Source organism: Petromyzon marinus, chromosome 45 (assembly GCF_048934315.1).
Source record: "Petromyzon marinus isolate PM22_M1 ecotype Great Lakes invasive population chromosome 45, UKy_Petmar_22M1.pri1.0, whole genome shotgun sequence".
In the NCBI taxonomy this organism is placed as follows: Eukaryota; Metazoa; Chordata; class Hyperoartia; order Petromyzontiformes; family Petromyzontidae; genus Petromyzon; species Petromyzon marinus.
Window position 1 is genome coordinate 8,038,097 of NC_133711.1, and position 17,181 is coordinate 8,055,277.

Sequence of the window (17,181 nt, forward strand, 5' to 3'; positions counted from 1 at the left end):
GTCGCCACGTGAGGTGCCATGCGGTATGCGGCGAGGACCCCCGGAACCTGCAAGTCCCAATCGAGGTGGGATTCATCGACCTGATGGCATAACATAGCGGTGAGAGTTCTATGCAGGCGCTCCACCATGTCGTCGGTTTGGGGATGGTAGGGCGAAGTGCGCACTTTCTTTGTGCCCAACAGGCGGCAAACCTCATTCAGCAGGACTCCTGAAAAATTTCTTCCCTGATCGGTCAGCAACCATTCTGGTGCGCCCTTGTCCAGGACGTAGCCCTGAACAAAGGCGTCCACAATGGCCGCTGCCGACTGGTTGGGGAGGGCCCAGGCCATAGGCCACCGCTTAAAATACTCCACCCCAACCAGAAGGTACTTATTACCCCGTGGCGTAGTAGGAAAAGGGCCCAAGATATCGAGAGCCACCAACTCGTTTATACGAGAGACCGAAATGGGTTGCAGGGGTGGACATGCCGGTTTAGCCGGTGGTTTACATTGCTCGCAGTGGATGCACCCCAGCAGAATGTCGGATACATCGCGCAGCATGCCCGGCCAGAAAAATTGCAATCGCAACAACCCAATGGTTTTATGGACACCCAGGTGTAATAAACGCTCATGCGCTGCCCATATGGCTTTGCATCGCAAGGCGGACGGCACGACGATTTTATGTTGACACGAGTCAGCATCCCAATGCATCAACAAGCCGTGCTTCATGACGAATGAATTAAATCGCCCCTGTCGTGGAGCCGCATTATTCGCGTGACGACGCAACAGCAGTAACGACATGTCGTCGCTCTGGTGCCGACCCCATTCGGCCAAAGTCAGCCCCAGCAAGTCGTCACTGGCCATTGGATCTGCATGATCCGACATCGGTGCTGAGGCGGCGGGAAGCGCGGCTGACACCGTTTTGAGAGGCGCGACCTGCGCAGGCAGTGGCAGCTTACAACGGCCCGAGCCCAAAAAGCACGCACATTTTTGAGCCGGCGGGAGGCGAGACAACGCATCAGCATTTCCGTGCTATGCACCCTTATGGTAAGTAACGTTGAAATCATAGTCCTGAAGGACTTCGAGCCACCGAGAAAGCTGGCCAGATAGTTGGTCAACCCGCAGAGCGTACTGTAATGCCGAATGATTAGATTGCACGGTAAAATGCTGGCCATACAGGTACGGCCTGTATTGCTGAATAAAAAATAATGGCCAGCAGCTCACGCCGGGTAACACAGTATCTGTGTTACCATAGGCAACGACCCTTTCAATGCCATCAACTTTTTGGAACAGAACACCCCCAATCCCCGTGTTGCTAGCGTCGGTGTCCAACACGAATGGTACGGAAAAATTGGGGTATGCAAAGGACGGTGCCGTCACGAGTGCATTCCGCAAGGAGTCGAACGCGGCCTGTTCTGCATCCCCCCAATGAAACGCCACCCCTTTTGACGTAAGGGCATGGAGCGGCTTGGCAATCGTCGCAAAGCCAGCAACAAAACGGTGGTAGTACGACGCAAAACCAATAAAACTATGAACATTGCCCGCAGATGTAGGGGTCGGCCATTGTTGAACACATTTGTTTTTTTCAGGGTCGGTAGAGATTCCCGAGCGGCTAACTATGTGGCCCAGATCACGCACTGACTCACGCAGAAGGTGACACTTCTGCGGCTTGAATTTTAAGTTAGCGGCCCGCATTTTCAAGAAGACAGCACGCAACTGTTCGATGTGTTCGCCGAACGTGCGGCTAAAGACGATGACGTCGTCAAGATAAATTAGACATGAGTCCCACTGGAGCCCAGCGAGGACCAGCTCCATGAGCCTCTGGAACATCGCTGGGGCCGAGTGGAGACCCATGGGCAATCTATTAAACTCGAAAAGGTCCTGTGGTGTCCGAAAAGCAGTCTTAGGTTTTGAAGCTTCGTCGAGGGGGAGTTGCCAAAACCCCGACAGAAGGTCCAAAGTGGAGAAATAGTTCGCCCCTGCCAGGGCATCCAATGACTCGTCCATACGAGGGAGAGGGTAGGCGTCAGCTACTGAGATTTTATTTAGGCGCCGATAATCAACGCAAAAACGAAGACTGCCATCGTGCTTTTTGACCAGCACTATTGGAGCACCCCAGGGACTAGTGGAGGGAGAAATGATATCGGCCTCCAGCATGTCATCCACAGCCGATTTAACATGCTGTTTCTCCGCCGGGCTAAGCCGAAACGGGTTTTGTCGAATTGGGGCAGCGTCACCAGTATCAATGTGGTGACGCAGTAGCTTGGTGCAGCCAATATCAAATTTAGATTTACTGAATACATCGGAAAATTCTTGCAGAAGAGTGCGCAATTTAATTCGCTGCGAACGAGACAGATCACCCGTGTCTCCGCAGAGCGCGTCCAACCATTTCTCATCCGATTTGGAAGGAGGTGGGACCTGCGGCGTGTCACGCACGTGTCCCGCGACTCTGATCCCCAGCGGCACCAGGGTCGCGTGAGCGAGCACAGTTCCTTGCGGAATGACGGTTGTGGACAATCCGACATTCAAAACCTGCAAGAACGGCTCCCTGTCAGCTGCTACGAGGGTCTGTGCAGCCACCAAATCTAACCCCTTAGCAGCTGTGTTTGAAGGCCCCAGCAAAATGCCATGTGCCGAGGCATCCGGGGCTAGCGTTTTTTTTAGTCGCAAGGGCACGAGCATTTGTGTCCCTGGCAGAATGCGGACTATGCTCGCGACGAACGCCTGCTCCGAGGCATTTGCCATGCGCGGATGTGAGGGTGTGGGCAAGAATGCTATCCATCGACCCGATGGGAGTTCGATGCAGCCTTGATCTATAAGGATCTTAATAGGCATTTTCGCGAGAAAATCTGTGCCTAACAAACACGGCACGGTGAGGGAAGAAGAGACCAAAATAGGCCTTGCCAATTTAATGTCACCAATCAAAATTTGCGCACGAATTTGCCCAATAATGCCCAGAGAACTTCCATGAGCGGCGAAACATGGGATAGAAACCCGTTCCAAGGGGCGGCATCGTACGGGCAGTATATTATAAATTAAATCAGAAATGATCGTAGCGGACGCACCAGTATCGACCAACACACGAAATTCCACACCCTCGATTGATCCAACAACCACGGATGAACCTGCCGTCGCCGCGACTACCCTATGGGCCAACTCAGACCACTGCCCAGGTCCAAGTGGCCGTGAAGAACCCCCGGAACACCCCCCATCACACGCCGAATCATGAGCCTTGCCTATAGTGCGTTGCGGTGTGTATGGTGTGAATGGGGGCCGAGCGTGAGAGGCGTCGCGACTTGCCTGACTGTGCCGCGATGTCGTGGGCGCCCTGTAGTCCTGGCCTCGGGATCCGGAGGGGCGTCGTCGAGGTGCACGGCAGTCGGAGGAGATGTGGCCTCATCGGCCACAGTTGAAACACGTTATGTCGCCGCGTGGAGGAGGCCGTCCCTGCTGCTGGTCGTCGCGGCGACCAGCGTGGTCGGACGGTCGCCGGCCCATTGACCTGGTAGCCATGAAAGCCCAGTCGGGGGAGAACTCGTCCCTGCTGGCAGGCTCCGACGTCGAAGCCGAGGCGGCGATGGTCGATTCCATGTGGAGCAGCAGATGTGCGTGGATGCTCCGAGCGGCTCGTAGTGAGCACATTCTGTCGTCGTCCACTGCTTGGATGACGATGCGCAGCTCGTGCGCCAGCTCCAGCATCTTCTGGAGAACGATAGCGTCGATGGCCTCGTCGTCCATGCGGGGGTAACCCGCTCTTGGCATTGCGAGTAGGGTGGTCAGGAACGCCAACGGAGACTCCTTAGGGCGGCGTCGCCTGTCGTAGAATCGGCTGCGGACGTCGGACACCCGTCGGAGGGCCGATTGCAGAGTTGCCCTGTGTTGCCTTGGGATGGTGAGGAGCGAGGTGAGAGCGTCGTTGTCCAGAGTGGCCGGTAGCACTCAGAGCGCCTGTGCGTCCGACCATCCCACATTTTTCTTGGTGGCTCAGGAAGCGATGCTGGAACTCCGCCCAGTCGCCACCTTCAGACGCGAATTCCCGGAAGATGGGCAGGCGCTGTTGGATGGCGGATGTTGTCTCCTCCTCGGCTTGCACCGTCTCGAGTCGGAGATTGGTGATTGCTTGGCCAAGTGTGTCTACTGTACCCTGTTGGTACAGTGATGATGCGGCGTCCACGGAGTATCTTGAATTTACAGCGTCGCGCGCTGATGACGCTGCGGGTCGTGATTGGCCCCCAGCGTTCCCAGGATGCCCCTGGCTTCCGCTTCCGGCGGGATCACGTGGTTCCTCGGCGGGAAAATCAAAATGTCCGCCTTGGCCGATGGCGGGAACATCTGCCGGCGGTTAATTCGGCCCGCCCGCGACCTCCGAGTTGATTTCGTCGAGAATGGAGGCCGCGGCTTGTAGAAGTTGGGCGAGACGGCTGTGTGCTGCCCGGAGTCCGTCCCCCATGGCAGGAGGAGCGACCGGCTGCTGAGCCGGTGGCTGGGCGGCCGTCAATGCGGCAGCATTCTCAGTGGAGCTGGCGGTTCCCGCAGGTGAGGCAGAGTTATCTTCATTCTGGCTTCGCACATGGGCCAAACTTCTTGTTTCCATTTTCAACCACTTCTGACACCAGTTGTAGTGTTGTAAAGACGAGTAAACTTCTTAGGAGGCACACTCTGTTTATTGTAACTATTCCTTACACAATCCTTAACACACACAGAGGAATATTCGGTCCCCTCACCCGATACCCTAGGGAGGTACAGCCTCCTAGTTTGGCGGGACTTGCACGTCTACCGCTAACCTCCTAGCTTGGCGGGACTTGCACGTCTACCGCTAACCTCCTTGATACCTAAGGAGGTACAGCCTCCGGACTTGGTGGGACTTACACGTCTACCGCTATCCTAGCCTAGAGTCCTCCGGCTTGGACCTAGGGGAAGCTATCTGACCCACCGCTGGCCCGGTGGGTCCTGACCACTGGGTATGCCGAGCCTTAGCCCTCAAAAGGGCTGGAAGGCTGGTCTAGGGTCCTGGCGAGTCTTCAGCCCAGTCTTCGGTCTTCGTGTAGGGAGAGAACTCCCCGAGCTCTGTTGGGTCACCCTTCTTATACTCGTTCGTGGCCAGGTACAACCAATCACACATTCCCACGTGGAACTGGCTGATTGGTTCTCCCTAAACTGTGGCTACGATCCACTTCACCTCGTCTGACCCCAACCATTATGCACCCCGAGGTAACGCTGCACTGCCCCCTTGATACCTGGTGGCAATGCAGGTTACCGAACAGTGCGTGGTTAACGCCTCTACACCTGCATATATATTTTATAATTTTATTGTTTATAAGAGCCCGGTACAAAGCACGAGCGACGGGGGGAAGGGGTGCAGATGTTGTGCGGACGATTTAGCCCCCGAGGCTCGGTGCCAATGGGATAGGTGAAAGGGATGAGCGATTTGGCTCACTGCCCTACTAACGTAGGGGCGACGTTCAGGAACTTGGCATATATTATGGGGGGGGGAGCAGAGGGATAGGGGTGGAGGGGGGGCGGGAAAGAATGTCCCCAAACAAAACCGCAAGATAAAAAATAGCATACACGCGCCGAGTGGGCCTGTCATTATTGTAGACCCCCTGGGGGCAGCGGCTGCCTCGTGCCCATCGATGGCATGATAGTGCCAGTAGTCCACCCCCTCCTGTGTGCCTGCAAGTGCTTAGAGGTCCCCACGGAGACGTCGTCGCCGCCTACGGCCGAATCGCCCGCGATGAGCTCGAGCTTCGCACAGATGTCACGAAGCTAAGCAGGGATGAGCCTGGATAGTGCTGGGATGGGTGACCGCCATGCACGGGGTCTGTGAGGCTGTGCTGTGTTGCGGTGTAGCGGTCAGCGCGCTGCTCTACGATCCCGGGGACCCACGATTCTCGGCCTTCGTTAGGTCGACTAAGCTTTAAATGAGTACCCGGTGTTGCATGTAAACATCGCTACTGGGGAGACAAAGGTGGCCCGGCGTGGTGCTGGCCACCCACCCCCTTGTGTGCCGCTCTGGGCTTCATAGGTGCTCGCTATCAGCACTTGCCCCAACAGTCTGTTAAGGCTACGCGGGGGGATCTTTGTCTTTGTTGTAGGCGGTAGAGGGCAGTGTGGCAAAATCCATTCGTTCATTTATACAAATGTTACATTTCTTTAATGAGTGAATTGCTTCACTGTTCTCTGTCTTACTCTTGTAGTCTTTATTGTATTATTTTTTGGTCGATGTAGCTCGCTGACTCGCCCCTATTGGACATCTGTGAACAAAAAGAGCTTCATGGCTCATCGTATTCTTCATCCAGGATGACTGAAGATTCAGAAGCTGATTTTTTGTTGTACACGCGCCAATGTATGTGTGTTGATTTTTTTCCGCACCGTACGTAGCCAACCGTGCTAATCGGAGTTGTGGGGAAGGACAACAAACTTAACACACAAAAATCAGTTATTTGTTGTGTTTAGTTTGTTCACCTTCCTTGTCTATGTTCCCTGTCTTCACCAAGCCGCACTAACCAGCGTGCTGAAGTAAAGTTAAATGGCCCGCACGGCATGAGGAGGCCCATATCCAGCAGTGGGTTGACCGCACAGCGATATTATATAAGGGTTCTCAGTAAGGACTTTGCATACATTAACAACATTAACACGCAATCAGAATCTTCGCTTATCCTGGAGAAATCCGACGAGCCACAAAGCTCTTTTTCCCAGACGTCCAGTCGGACGTTGAGGCGTTGAAACGTCGGGCTTCGGTCGTCCGTGAGAAGTCAGCCTCCTCCTCCTCTTCCTCACGGCTCCCTTCTCTCACGGAACATCTTCCCGTGGTTTCTCCACTGTGGCCCTCGCACAGGTGACGGGGACTAACAAGGACCTGCACTCGGGGACGTACGGAGGCTCGGTCCACGAGGCCCTGGGGGATCTCGTCGCTTTAATGAGTAGCTGCCCCCGCCCCGCCACCCCCAGCGCAATCACTCATCCCACCACTCGATTCACTCGCAAATCGTTCGCGTATATCAAACCCGCCCGCACTCGCTCAACAGCTGAAAAGGCCTCACTCCTGATCTCACTCGCTCACACTCTCACTCATCAAAGCCACTCAGGCATGCAACCACTCACTCAATCATTCACAACTCAACTTATACGTCAACCCACCCAGATTCACCCAATAATTCAAACTCTCATTCTTGCCCTCACTTACCCACATTCTCACCTAACCACTCATGTAATCACTCACACACCTATCTACCCACCCACAACACCCAGTCACTCACTCAGCTTCAAACCTTCACTCTCACTCATAACTCCCACTCACTCAACCAGCCATGCTTCAATCACTCACTACTCAAAGACAAATACCCCCCATATAGCCTTAACAGACAGTTGGGGCAAGTGCTGTTTGCGAGCACCTGTTGAAGGCCCACGCACACACTCACTGACCTAATCACTCACTCACCCACTGACCAGTTCATGGTTATTTCATAGTTCCATTTATTTGGTATAGCCCTGTGAGCCATTCGGCTCTTGAATCGGGTGCAACCGCAACAAAAAAAAAACAAAAACATGAACAAGAAATCATCTTAAAGTGACTTTGTGTGACTGTGCAAACAGAAAATCCAGGAAAAAACATCAAAATATGCCTGAAATAGCACCGTACACCAACGCTGTGTGCAAAAATCCCAGTGGGGTGCAAGTCAAACAACAACAAGAAAACTTAGATTAAGGCCATCAGTCTAACTCCGTACTACACTGAACAAAAACATGGCCAAACCAAAAAACTTTTAGAACTCACCAAAATAAAGCCATAAATGCAATGTAACAGTGATCATAGGAACTGTGACCGAATTTTTAACAATAAACTACATAAAGAACATGTAACACCAAACCCTAGAGCCACAGCTGGCTGCATGAGTCACTCCACAAACAACAGGAGCATCAGTCGGAGTATCACATTTTTCAATGCACCTTTAAGATCAGCACACTAAATCAAAATACAGATAATACTTTGCAGCGGTCATCCGGAGCGAAACATTTTATTTTATTTTAGGCCACTGAATAGCAGTGGCAAAGAGGGCTGTACAACTCCTCTAGAGCAGTTTTGAGTGAAGATCTCATAGGTAGTGATTCCAGTTGCAGTTTATTGGCAATAGCATTCCAGACCCTGGGGGCATCAATAGCAAAGGCCCTTCCTCCGGTTTTTGTACGGCAATAGGGAATGTGAAGCTGGTAGAGGAGCGATGACCTGAGGTCAAATTTGTTCTTTGAAACAGAGAGGAGATACAGTAGGTAGTCTGCGGATTTTTTTGTAAGTACATCGTGAATAAATAAGATCTGGTGTACAAGCCGTCGAACATTAAGAGATGTTAAGTTTGACCCAATGTAGAGATGACAGTGGTGAGTCCTATATTGGCAGTTCAATGCAAATTTTAAGGCCGAGTGATAGATGGAATCAAGCTTCTTCAGTACAGTACTTGGGGCTGATTTATACACGATATCACAGTAATTAAGTAGAGGCAGTATGGTAGCTTTTATCAATTCCAAACGGAACATAGGGGGGAAGCAGTGCTTGTGTCGATACAGAAAACCAATTTTTATTTTTGTCTTTTTACCAATATAATCAATGTGATCTTCAAAATTCAAATTGAATCCAGGATGACCCCAATATACTTATAGATCTTGACTTGCTCTATTTGATCATTATTTAAGGAATCTAATTGGGGAAAAATAACTTCCTGCTTTAGTCCCGGTGAGAATCATAGCACCTTGGTTTTGGAGGTATTTAGGACTAGTTTAAGAGCAACTAGCTGATGTTGTAGTTTGTTGAAATCACCCTGGAGCTTAGCAATCACGTCATCCGGAGAGCGGCCAGCAGTAATCAGTATCGTGTCATCTGCAAAAATATTTACCCTGGAATGATCCAGGTCAGTGCCCAAGTCATTGACATAAAGAGAGAACAAGAGGGGGCCGAGTATGGAACCCTGTGGAACCCCTTTTGTTATCTTAACACTGTTTGACCTCCAACCATCTGTGAATACAGTTACCATTTTCCTGTGTTTTTGGAAAAGCGAGGCAAGTTAGTTTACCAAGCAGGGTGTTGTGGTCTACTGTATCAAAAGCTTTGGACAGGTCAAGAAAAAGACAGGCACAGTACTGCTTATTATCAAGGCTACTGTAAATTTGATTCAGAGAGTCTAATGCAGCAGATGTGGTGCTGTATTTTTTTCGGAACCCAGATTGTTTTAGATGTAGTAGATTGTTGGTGGACAGGAAACTGCTAATTTGGTAGTTCAATAATAAAAAAAAAATCATCAATGGGGACAAAATTGAGATAGGTCGGTAATTATAAGGAACATCTTTAGGGCCCTCAGTGATGTAGCTATCAAGTGAGCTGGCAGTGCAACTGCACCGGGTGGGGGGGGGGGCTCACGGACCAGAGGGCCCATGCCAACCACTCGATGCCACTGCCACTGACCCAGTCACCCACCCAGCCACTCACTGACCGACGGGTTTTGTCAGGGTTCTCCTCTCTTCTGATCGACCTGCCAATGCCGTCTGCAGGCAGCCTCGAGAGCGGCGCTGGGAACATTGCGGTGCCGGGGCTGTACGACTCGGTGGCGCCGCTCACGAGGGAAGAGGAGGAGATCTACGAGAAAATCCACTTTGACCCCGAGGAATTTCGCAAGGAGATTGAGGCACCAGCCTTGCTCTACCCCACCAAGGCAAGGCCCGGCGGGACCCTACCCCCTAATTACCTTACCGTGCCGATTATTGTCATCATCATCATCATCGTCACAGTCATCATAATCTACTTCATCGCTGGTCTATCCCACTACTCGGATGAAGGCCTCTCCAACGTTGATGCCATCCCATTATTTTACTGTTATCCGATTGCTTGAATAATTACCGGTCTGATAATTATCAGACCGATCGCCGGTAGGGTAGCTGCCAGTTCTCTTACTCCCAGCGACGATCTGCGGGTAAATGTATTTGTCGGGGACCGAAGCTGCAGGGGTGGGAGGGTGGTGGGAGGGTAAGAGAGTAGGGGAAGGGAGGGGGAGAGGGGAGCATGTATGCATTCTGTGATTAAAAAAGTTGTTTTCCTTTCCACTGTTCACTCGTCGGGCCTGCTAATAACGAGCCACCACTGCTCGTGTTGTTGCCCTGCACGTGCCGGAGGAGGAGGCTGTCACATGGCTCTGTGGCTACGGGGGCCGACGTCCACTCACAATATATAACACCGACAAACAAACGCGTACATTTCATAATTTTCTTGCATATCCGGTGCTCTAACCGTATGACAGTCGCGTGCCCAAAAAAAAGTATTGTTCGCTAAATAAATAAATAAAACTGCTGATCCTCCATTTATTTTCATCGGGCAGGACAAAATCCTGATGCACCGCTGGCGCTACCCGGCTCTCTCGCTGCACGGGATCGAGGGGGCATTCGCCGACCCCGGCGTGAAGACCGTCATTCCCCGTCGTGTGCTCGGCAAGTTCTCCATCCGCATCGTGCCCAACATGGACCCAGACGTGGTGGAGGACCAGGCGAGTCATTTGCGTTGTGGCGGTGGGGATGGGGGGACGGGGAGCGGCTGGCCTGCCTTGCTCCGTCTCTTTTTTCCCTCGAGCTGCAACGTTTCTAGGAGGCTCAAGCTGAACACGTGGGGGAGCTGGCAGCCCATCCCTCCTCTATCGTGGGTTCCGTCCCGATCCCTAACGATGCCTGCTGTATATTTGGAGTTTGCACGTCTCTCGCTCCCCATGGTCACGTGGATTTTTCTCCGGGTCCTCCGTTTTTTCCGTCCACATTTAGAAACGTGCATTTAGAGTATTTGGATGCTATATATTTCCACATGATAAGCTACTTCGTAGGGTATCATTTGTGGCCAGGTCGCTTCTGAAAAAGAGCTAAATAGCTCAATGGACTTTACCTGGTAAAATAAAAATAAAATCTATCAGCCCTGTCGACTTTAAATATCCACGGCCCCACTCAGCTACTATCCCTGCTCACACAAAGTGAACAGGCTCCTCGACCTCCTCCTCGCTCCTTCCGACGTTGGCACCGCCTGCTTTTCGTAAGCATTGTGGGTTGAGAACGAGGTGAAAGCTAGGTTGAACCGGGAAAAAACCTCAACCTACGCCCACTGGCGTGGTGAAGCCTACCAATATTGTTGTTGAAGCGGTAAACTTATGAATGACGGCACTGTGGTGAACAGGCACGGACTGGGTCATAGGGCAGCAGTCTGGGCAAACGCCCGGTGGGCCGGTCCATTCCGAGGGCTGGTGGGCCGGCCTGTGTGTGTCAATGGAAAATGTGATCAGAGTAAAATTTTATTTTATTATAATTTATTACCTCTAATGTGTACACTTCATTGTTTATTTATGCTCTCAGTCAGCATTAAGTCCCCATATGTTCGGCAGCTCCAAAGATTCTTCCCCACGGGGCCTATTTGTGGTTTTTGAACCCAGCCCAAATGGGCCAATGAGATCGGTACGGCAATTTGGCGCCCCGTGCGTTTACAAATACCTGGGCCGATTTCTTTTGTCCCAGTCTGTCACTGGTGGTGGGTCACGAGGAATGGAGCTTCTGGAAACTCTGCTTACACTTGCGCTCCCCGCTGCTTATCCGCACCTGTGGACAGGTGCGGCGCCATCTGGAGGCCGTTTTTGCCCGGCGCAAAAGCCCCAACAAGCTGCGGGTGTGGGCCGAGGTTAAGGCCAAGCCCTGGGTGGCCAACGTCACCGACCCACTCTACACGGCTGGCCGCAGGGCCTTTCAAGCAGGTGGGTGCCACCGGCTCCCACAGTACAAACTGTTGCCCTTTTGTCAATCCACTGCTGGATGAGGACCTCCCCCACTATAAACTTTTTTTATTTTACATGGTAAGGCCCACTGAGCTATATATAGATCTTTTTCAGAAGCGACCTGGCCACAAATGATAGCTCAACAAAATGTCTTATCACGTGGAAATGTATAGCGGGTAAATACTCTAAATGGATGTCGATTATAAATGTGCAGGGAAAGACCGGAGGTCCCAAAGAAAATTCCACACGACCACGGGGAAAACATGCAAACTCCAAAAATACAGGTGTCAGGATTGGGGTCGAACCCACGACCTCCTCTATACAAGGCAAGGGAGTTAACATGTCGCCACCACGGCATCCACGCTGTCCGGTTCGTGGGTGTTAGTTGACCGTACATCACCGTGCCGGTCAGTGTGGGTGGGTGAAGGCAGGAAGCTTAGGCGTTGGGACAGAGTACCTTACAACATGGACTTTTCTGCACTGCCCTTTTCTGACAATTTATGTCTGCAACAGTCTAAAGCACCTGTTTTACGCATAGTAATTGCCCAGCCAAGCACCGTCCAAACTCAATCATGCTGAACTTGGCTTCCGAGATCTGACGAGATCAGCCACGTACCTGTGACTCGTCTATGAGAAGTAATACAGTACGAGTGGTCACTGCCCACATTTTGACTACATCTCAAAACGATAATAGACGACCGACAGGAACCGAACGGACACTTCAGTGAGAACTGGCTTGGGTGGTTTTGTGCGCAAGACTCCTTGTTGATTAATTAAAAAAATGCGTTGAATATTTTTTTTATTTGTTGTTCCGGAACGCAAGTGCACGGGCGTGAACCCGACCTGATCCGCGAGGGTGCCACCATCCCGATCGTGGCAGACCTGGAGAGGGTGGTTGGCAAGGGAATCGTACTGCTACCCATTGGCGGCGCAGACGACGCCCCGCACTCGCAGAATGAGAAGGTCGACAGGTGAGCAGCGCGTGACGCCGATACGCCCGTGAGCAAAACCCGTCGATTTACTGACTCGCTTTCTGACCGCCCGGCTCGGGTTTAAAGGGACCGGATTTCTGGGAGGTTCAATCGGGACACGTGGTGACCTAGCTAGCACCCACTCCCTCTTTCAGCCCCGCCTGCTTATACGTAGCCACGCCCGCTCGGCCACTAGCCCCGCCCACACAGTGAACGGCCTCTCTGACATTGGCCCCTGCCACTGCTCATGGGCCCTGCCCACTCTTCTACCAACCGCGCCTACTACTTAGTGGGAGAAGCTACACCGCCCACTGTTCAGGTACTGGGAGAAGCTACCACACCTACTGTTCAGGTATGTCGTTGAAGCACCAACATTTTTGGAACAACGTTGTTTCCACCCTTAACATCCTAAATCTTACTTTTAAAATATATATGCTGAACCAGAAGACTAGTACTGGATACAACTGCGTTTGCAAATGTGATTTGTAACTTTCATCCTTGCCCATGGATTTATAGTTAATTTTTTATGTGCAATTATATGGAGGGACTGCATGTTGTCTTGATGTGGTCTGGGACTGCTTTTGCTGTTGTTTTTCTGCCTTGCCCAGGCTTGGGAATTTGTAGATTTATTTTCTCACCTTCCCTGTTCGTTGCACTCCTGTCATTGTTTGCTGTTGTAACCTTCCGACCAAGCCCTACTGGACAACTGTAAAACAAAAGAGCTTCGTAGCTTATCAGATTTCTCCAGGATAAATAAATATTCTGATTCTGACTCAGGTAGTCCCTTCCATTTATCAGGTAGCTCCACCCTCCTTTGCCCATATTATCAGTTGGGCATAAAGCCGTCGGAAGAATACAGGGACTCCTCTACTTACGAACATTCGACTCACGAATGTTCAGAGATACGAACAAACCTGTCCGTGTGTCCAGTTGGCTGTTCGAATCGAGAGTCGTAAGTTCAACCGCCACTCAATATATGGCGGTGGTGGCATCTACATCTGCAGAACGTGAAGAACCAGTGGCATCTACGTCGACACGAAATTATACAGCTTTTAAAGCCATTCCCCATGTTTAGTGTACACGCTGTACAACGCGTTTGGAATCGACAGGAGTAAAGTTGTACTTACGAACAAATCGACTTACGAACAGACCTCTGGAACCCAACTCGTTCGTCAGTAGAGGACTCCCTGCATTCCACTTTTCGCAAATGTTTACGGGATACACTCGGGCAACTTTTTATGAAACCACCAGGGGACTGTTCCGACCAAATCAGGACGCCTTTAATCCAAGCGACTGCCTGGGCAGAGTGATTGAGTGAGTGCTCGCGGCATGCATGGCTGGCCAGTTTGATGCAGTGCACCGCTCTGTTGTTTGTCTCAATGCAGGATACACTTCATCAATGGGATCAAAGTGTTTGCCGCTTTCCTGCATGAGGTGGGACAGCTTCCGCGGGAGCCAGCTGCAAAGGATGTTGGGAATTCGGATGTGCCGCCCGCTCAGTGAAGCACAGGGCAGTGAACTACGAAACCTAAAAACGAGATCAGGCGAGCCTTCTCAAGGATAGGGAGGATAATTTGCAATTTTTAGCAGGTGATTTCTGCTGTCGTATCTGTTTGACAAACAACAATTCGGTAACGCTTCCAAATGCCGTGCGGAAGCTGGAAATGGAACCACTTGATTTTGGGAAGAATGATCAGTATCTATGTATGTTAAACTTCTTTCACACCGTACGTGGCGGTAAAGTAGCTTTGGCGTTAATTCCAAAATATATTGGCACATTTTGATGAAAAAAACAAATACTTCCAATTATGTCAGCTCTCGAATATCCTGGGTAATGGTGGAGACGGTTAACCCAGATAAAACAAAAGGATACATGATAAAAATAAATAAAAGTGTATTCGGCTTTTTTATGCGTGTGCATCGATTCCCCACGTGGAATGGGAGCGAAAACTTAGAACGAGGATTTTATCTTGTATGGTGGTGCAGAAAGCAGTTTCCGTACGACAAACATGTTCTTGAATTGTTAAAATCACACTTGTATGTTTCATCGCGGAATTCCTGAGGCAGGGCCGGGTTTAGGCCTTAGCTAAGTAAGCCACGGCTTAGGGCCTCGAGTTACGTGGGGCCTCTAAATACGGAAAACACAAAAAACTAAAAATAATTCAAAGTTTCAATTTTAATATAATCGGTTGAAAAATAAAGGAGATGGGGGGGGGAATGCTTTCTAAAACAGTAATATTTATTCCAATATGAAAAAAATTTAGAGGCATTCCTTGATGGGGTTCTCTTACGTTTTGCGGAAGTTTAGGGCCCCAGTAATGCGACCATCCGGCCCTGGTCTGAGGTCACGTGGGCCCCGAGCCACTGACCCTCAACGAGTTATGAGCAGCTAATGATTGTGCCGGCATCTGCATAAATACATTTTATTTGTTTTTCTTATAAGCACGGTTAATCAGAAACAGGGGTAACATGCCCACGGACAATCGAGAGATGACTATGTTTTATTGCCAACGTGATTTCGGGCCCCTAACGTCATGACCATGGTGTGAAGACTTTCTTGCTGACGTCGATAAAGTGATGGGCCGTCGGTGACAAAACGAGTGCCCCCGTTTTTAGTTTACAACCATGCCATTCATTTCGACGAAATTCTGTACAATTACACAACTAATAACCGCACGCTGATATTTGCAGGGTTGTGTATATAATTGCACGCTGCATGTGCTGCGATGAACCTACCAAAGCTTGGATTACGTTCAAATGAGAAACGTGCGAGAGTACAGCCTCCTGTGTCAATCCACTGCTGGATGAGGGCATCTCTACATCGTGGGGGGCCATGGGTGTTGCTTGACTCTACTTGACCCCTACACCAGTCAACGTGGGTTAGTGAAGTGAGTAAAGCCCAGCACTTGTTCAGATACTACTCACCGCTGATATTAGCCATGGCCGGGAATGGAATTTGGGTCATCAGGCTTGTCGTTCAGTGCGCTATTCACTTTACCACCACTCCCTTCGAGATAATATAATCTATTGCACTATTAAAAATAGAAAATTCAGATTCATAGAGGGTGGAAATCTCATCGAAGGTTTCCATTAAACGATCTGTCTCGTGCAGCATCATAGTATCGTGGGGTTTAAAATGCCTTTAGCCCGAGGTTACCAAGTGGATCGGAGGTTAAAGCACTGAGCTGGCAAAGCTGGGAGCCTGGGTTTGAATCCAGGCAGCTGGCTGTTGTGGCTTAGCTCTCCAACACACCGGTGTGCTGTACTCGTGACGAATTGGCACATTCTGTTTAGGTGACAACCCTTACTAGTTGGCTGTGTCCGGTGGCGGCGGGTTTTAATGATACATTTATATATTTAGATGATCTAACCCAAAAACCTATATTATGGACCTACAGGCTATCTGCCCATGGATCGTGATGATGATGATGATGTGCGTCATACCGTATATGCCATGACGATGCTGTTTGGTTGGGACTCGCTGAAACAAGAAGATGGATTGATTCGAGCCATGTTAATTTGTATGTGCTGTGGACATTAAAGCCATTAGAAAAATAAACTATGAGCAAATGCATACGGCTGTATTTCTATATCTTTATTGCTACGTAAAGCATGTTAACTTGCATGAGCTATTGCAGATCATATTGCCTGAAACCACAACAAATTCAGCGTGATTAATTTAAGTGAAATATGAAAAGACTGAATCTTGATTTGAAGCTGCAGGAATCCATACTCTCTGGTTCTTTCCGTAAAGTCACGGAGATAGAAAATAATAATAAAAGAACACGACGTTTCGGTCGCAACACAAGCGTCACCTGATGACGGACGCTTGAGTTGCGACCGAAATGTCGTGTTCTTTTTATTATGTTTTCTATCCACGTGACTTTACCGAAAGAACCAGAGGGTATGAAAAGACTGCATTGGTTGTCCCTTGATGATTCGAATATGTACGTGTTGGTGCCATAACATCACACGCCGCCGTCGTCAATTATGTGTCATGTCCCGGCTATGACGTTAACCTGCATCTGGCGGTGGTGTCACCTATAAACAACGCTGTTGAGGGAGGCAAGGGGAAGCCAGCTTGCCCATTCCTTCACTCCCCGTAATGCACGAGGCTCGAGTGTGGTGCGTGTCGCAGCGAGGTGATGGTGAGGGACTGGGCTGAGCTGGGATGGAAGGAGCTTCAGCCACGGAGCCTGTCCATGGGTAGAGAACTCAAGAGACAGGGAGAGAGGCTGATTATATTTCAATAACATTTTATTAATCCATTCGCACAATGTCAAATTGATCGATTTGGCCGTTCTTGGTCTCAATGGTGACACCAAGTGAAGATTTGCCCCATGCATAGAGACCCATGGTGCGAGGCTAGCTCGATCACTAAGACTCATATAGAGACCCCATAGACTCGCACAAAGACCCACAGACTCACATAGACTAATACAG

The 17,181-nt window shown here is 50.3% G+C and overlaps 1 protein-coding gene across 5 annotated transcripts in view; it reads left to right on the forward strand.

Moving 5' to 3' along the window:
- The window catches only part of LOC116952102 (cytosolic non-specific dipeptidase-like), a 42,572-nt gene that overhangs the window by 21,840 nt on the left and 3,551 nt on the right, over positions 1–17,181 (forward strand). For 4 of the 5 annotated variants that reach the window (XM_032971152.2, XM_076074075.1, XM_076074073.1 and 1 more), the window contains 5 exons: positions 6,817–6,901; positions 9,522–9,682; positions 10,343–10,507; positions 11,605–11,746; positions 12,591–12,738. In XM_032971152.2, coding sequence (XP_032827043.2) covers positions 6,817–6,901; positions 9,522–9,682; positions 10,343–10,507; positions 11,605–11,746; positions 12,591–12,738 — 701 coding nt within the window. Of the gene's footprint in view, positions 1–6,816; positions 6,902–9,521; positions 9,683–10,342; positions 10,508–11,604; positions 11,747–12,590; positions 12,739–14,123; positions 16,313–17,181 lie in introns of those variants that run through there. The other variant, XM_032971151.2, reaches the window with a different exon arrangement.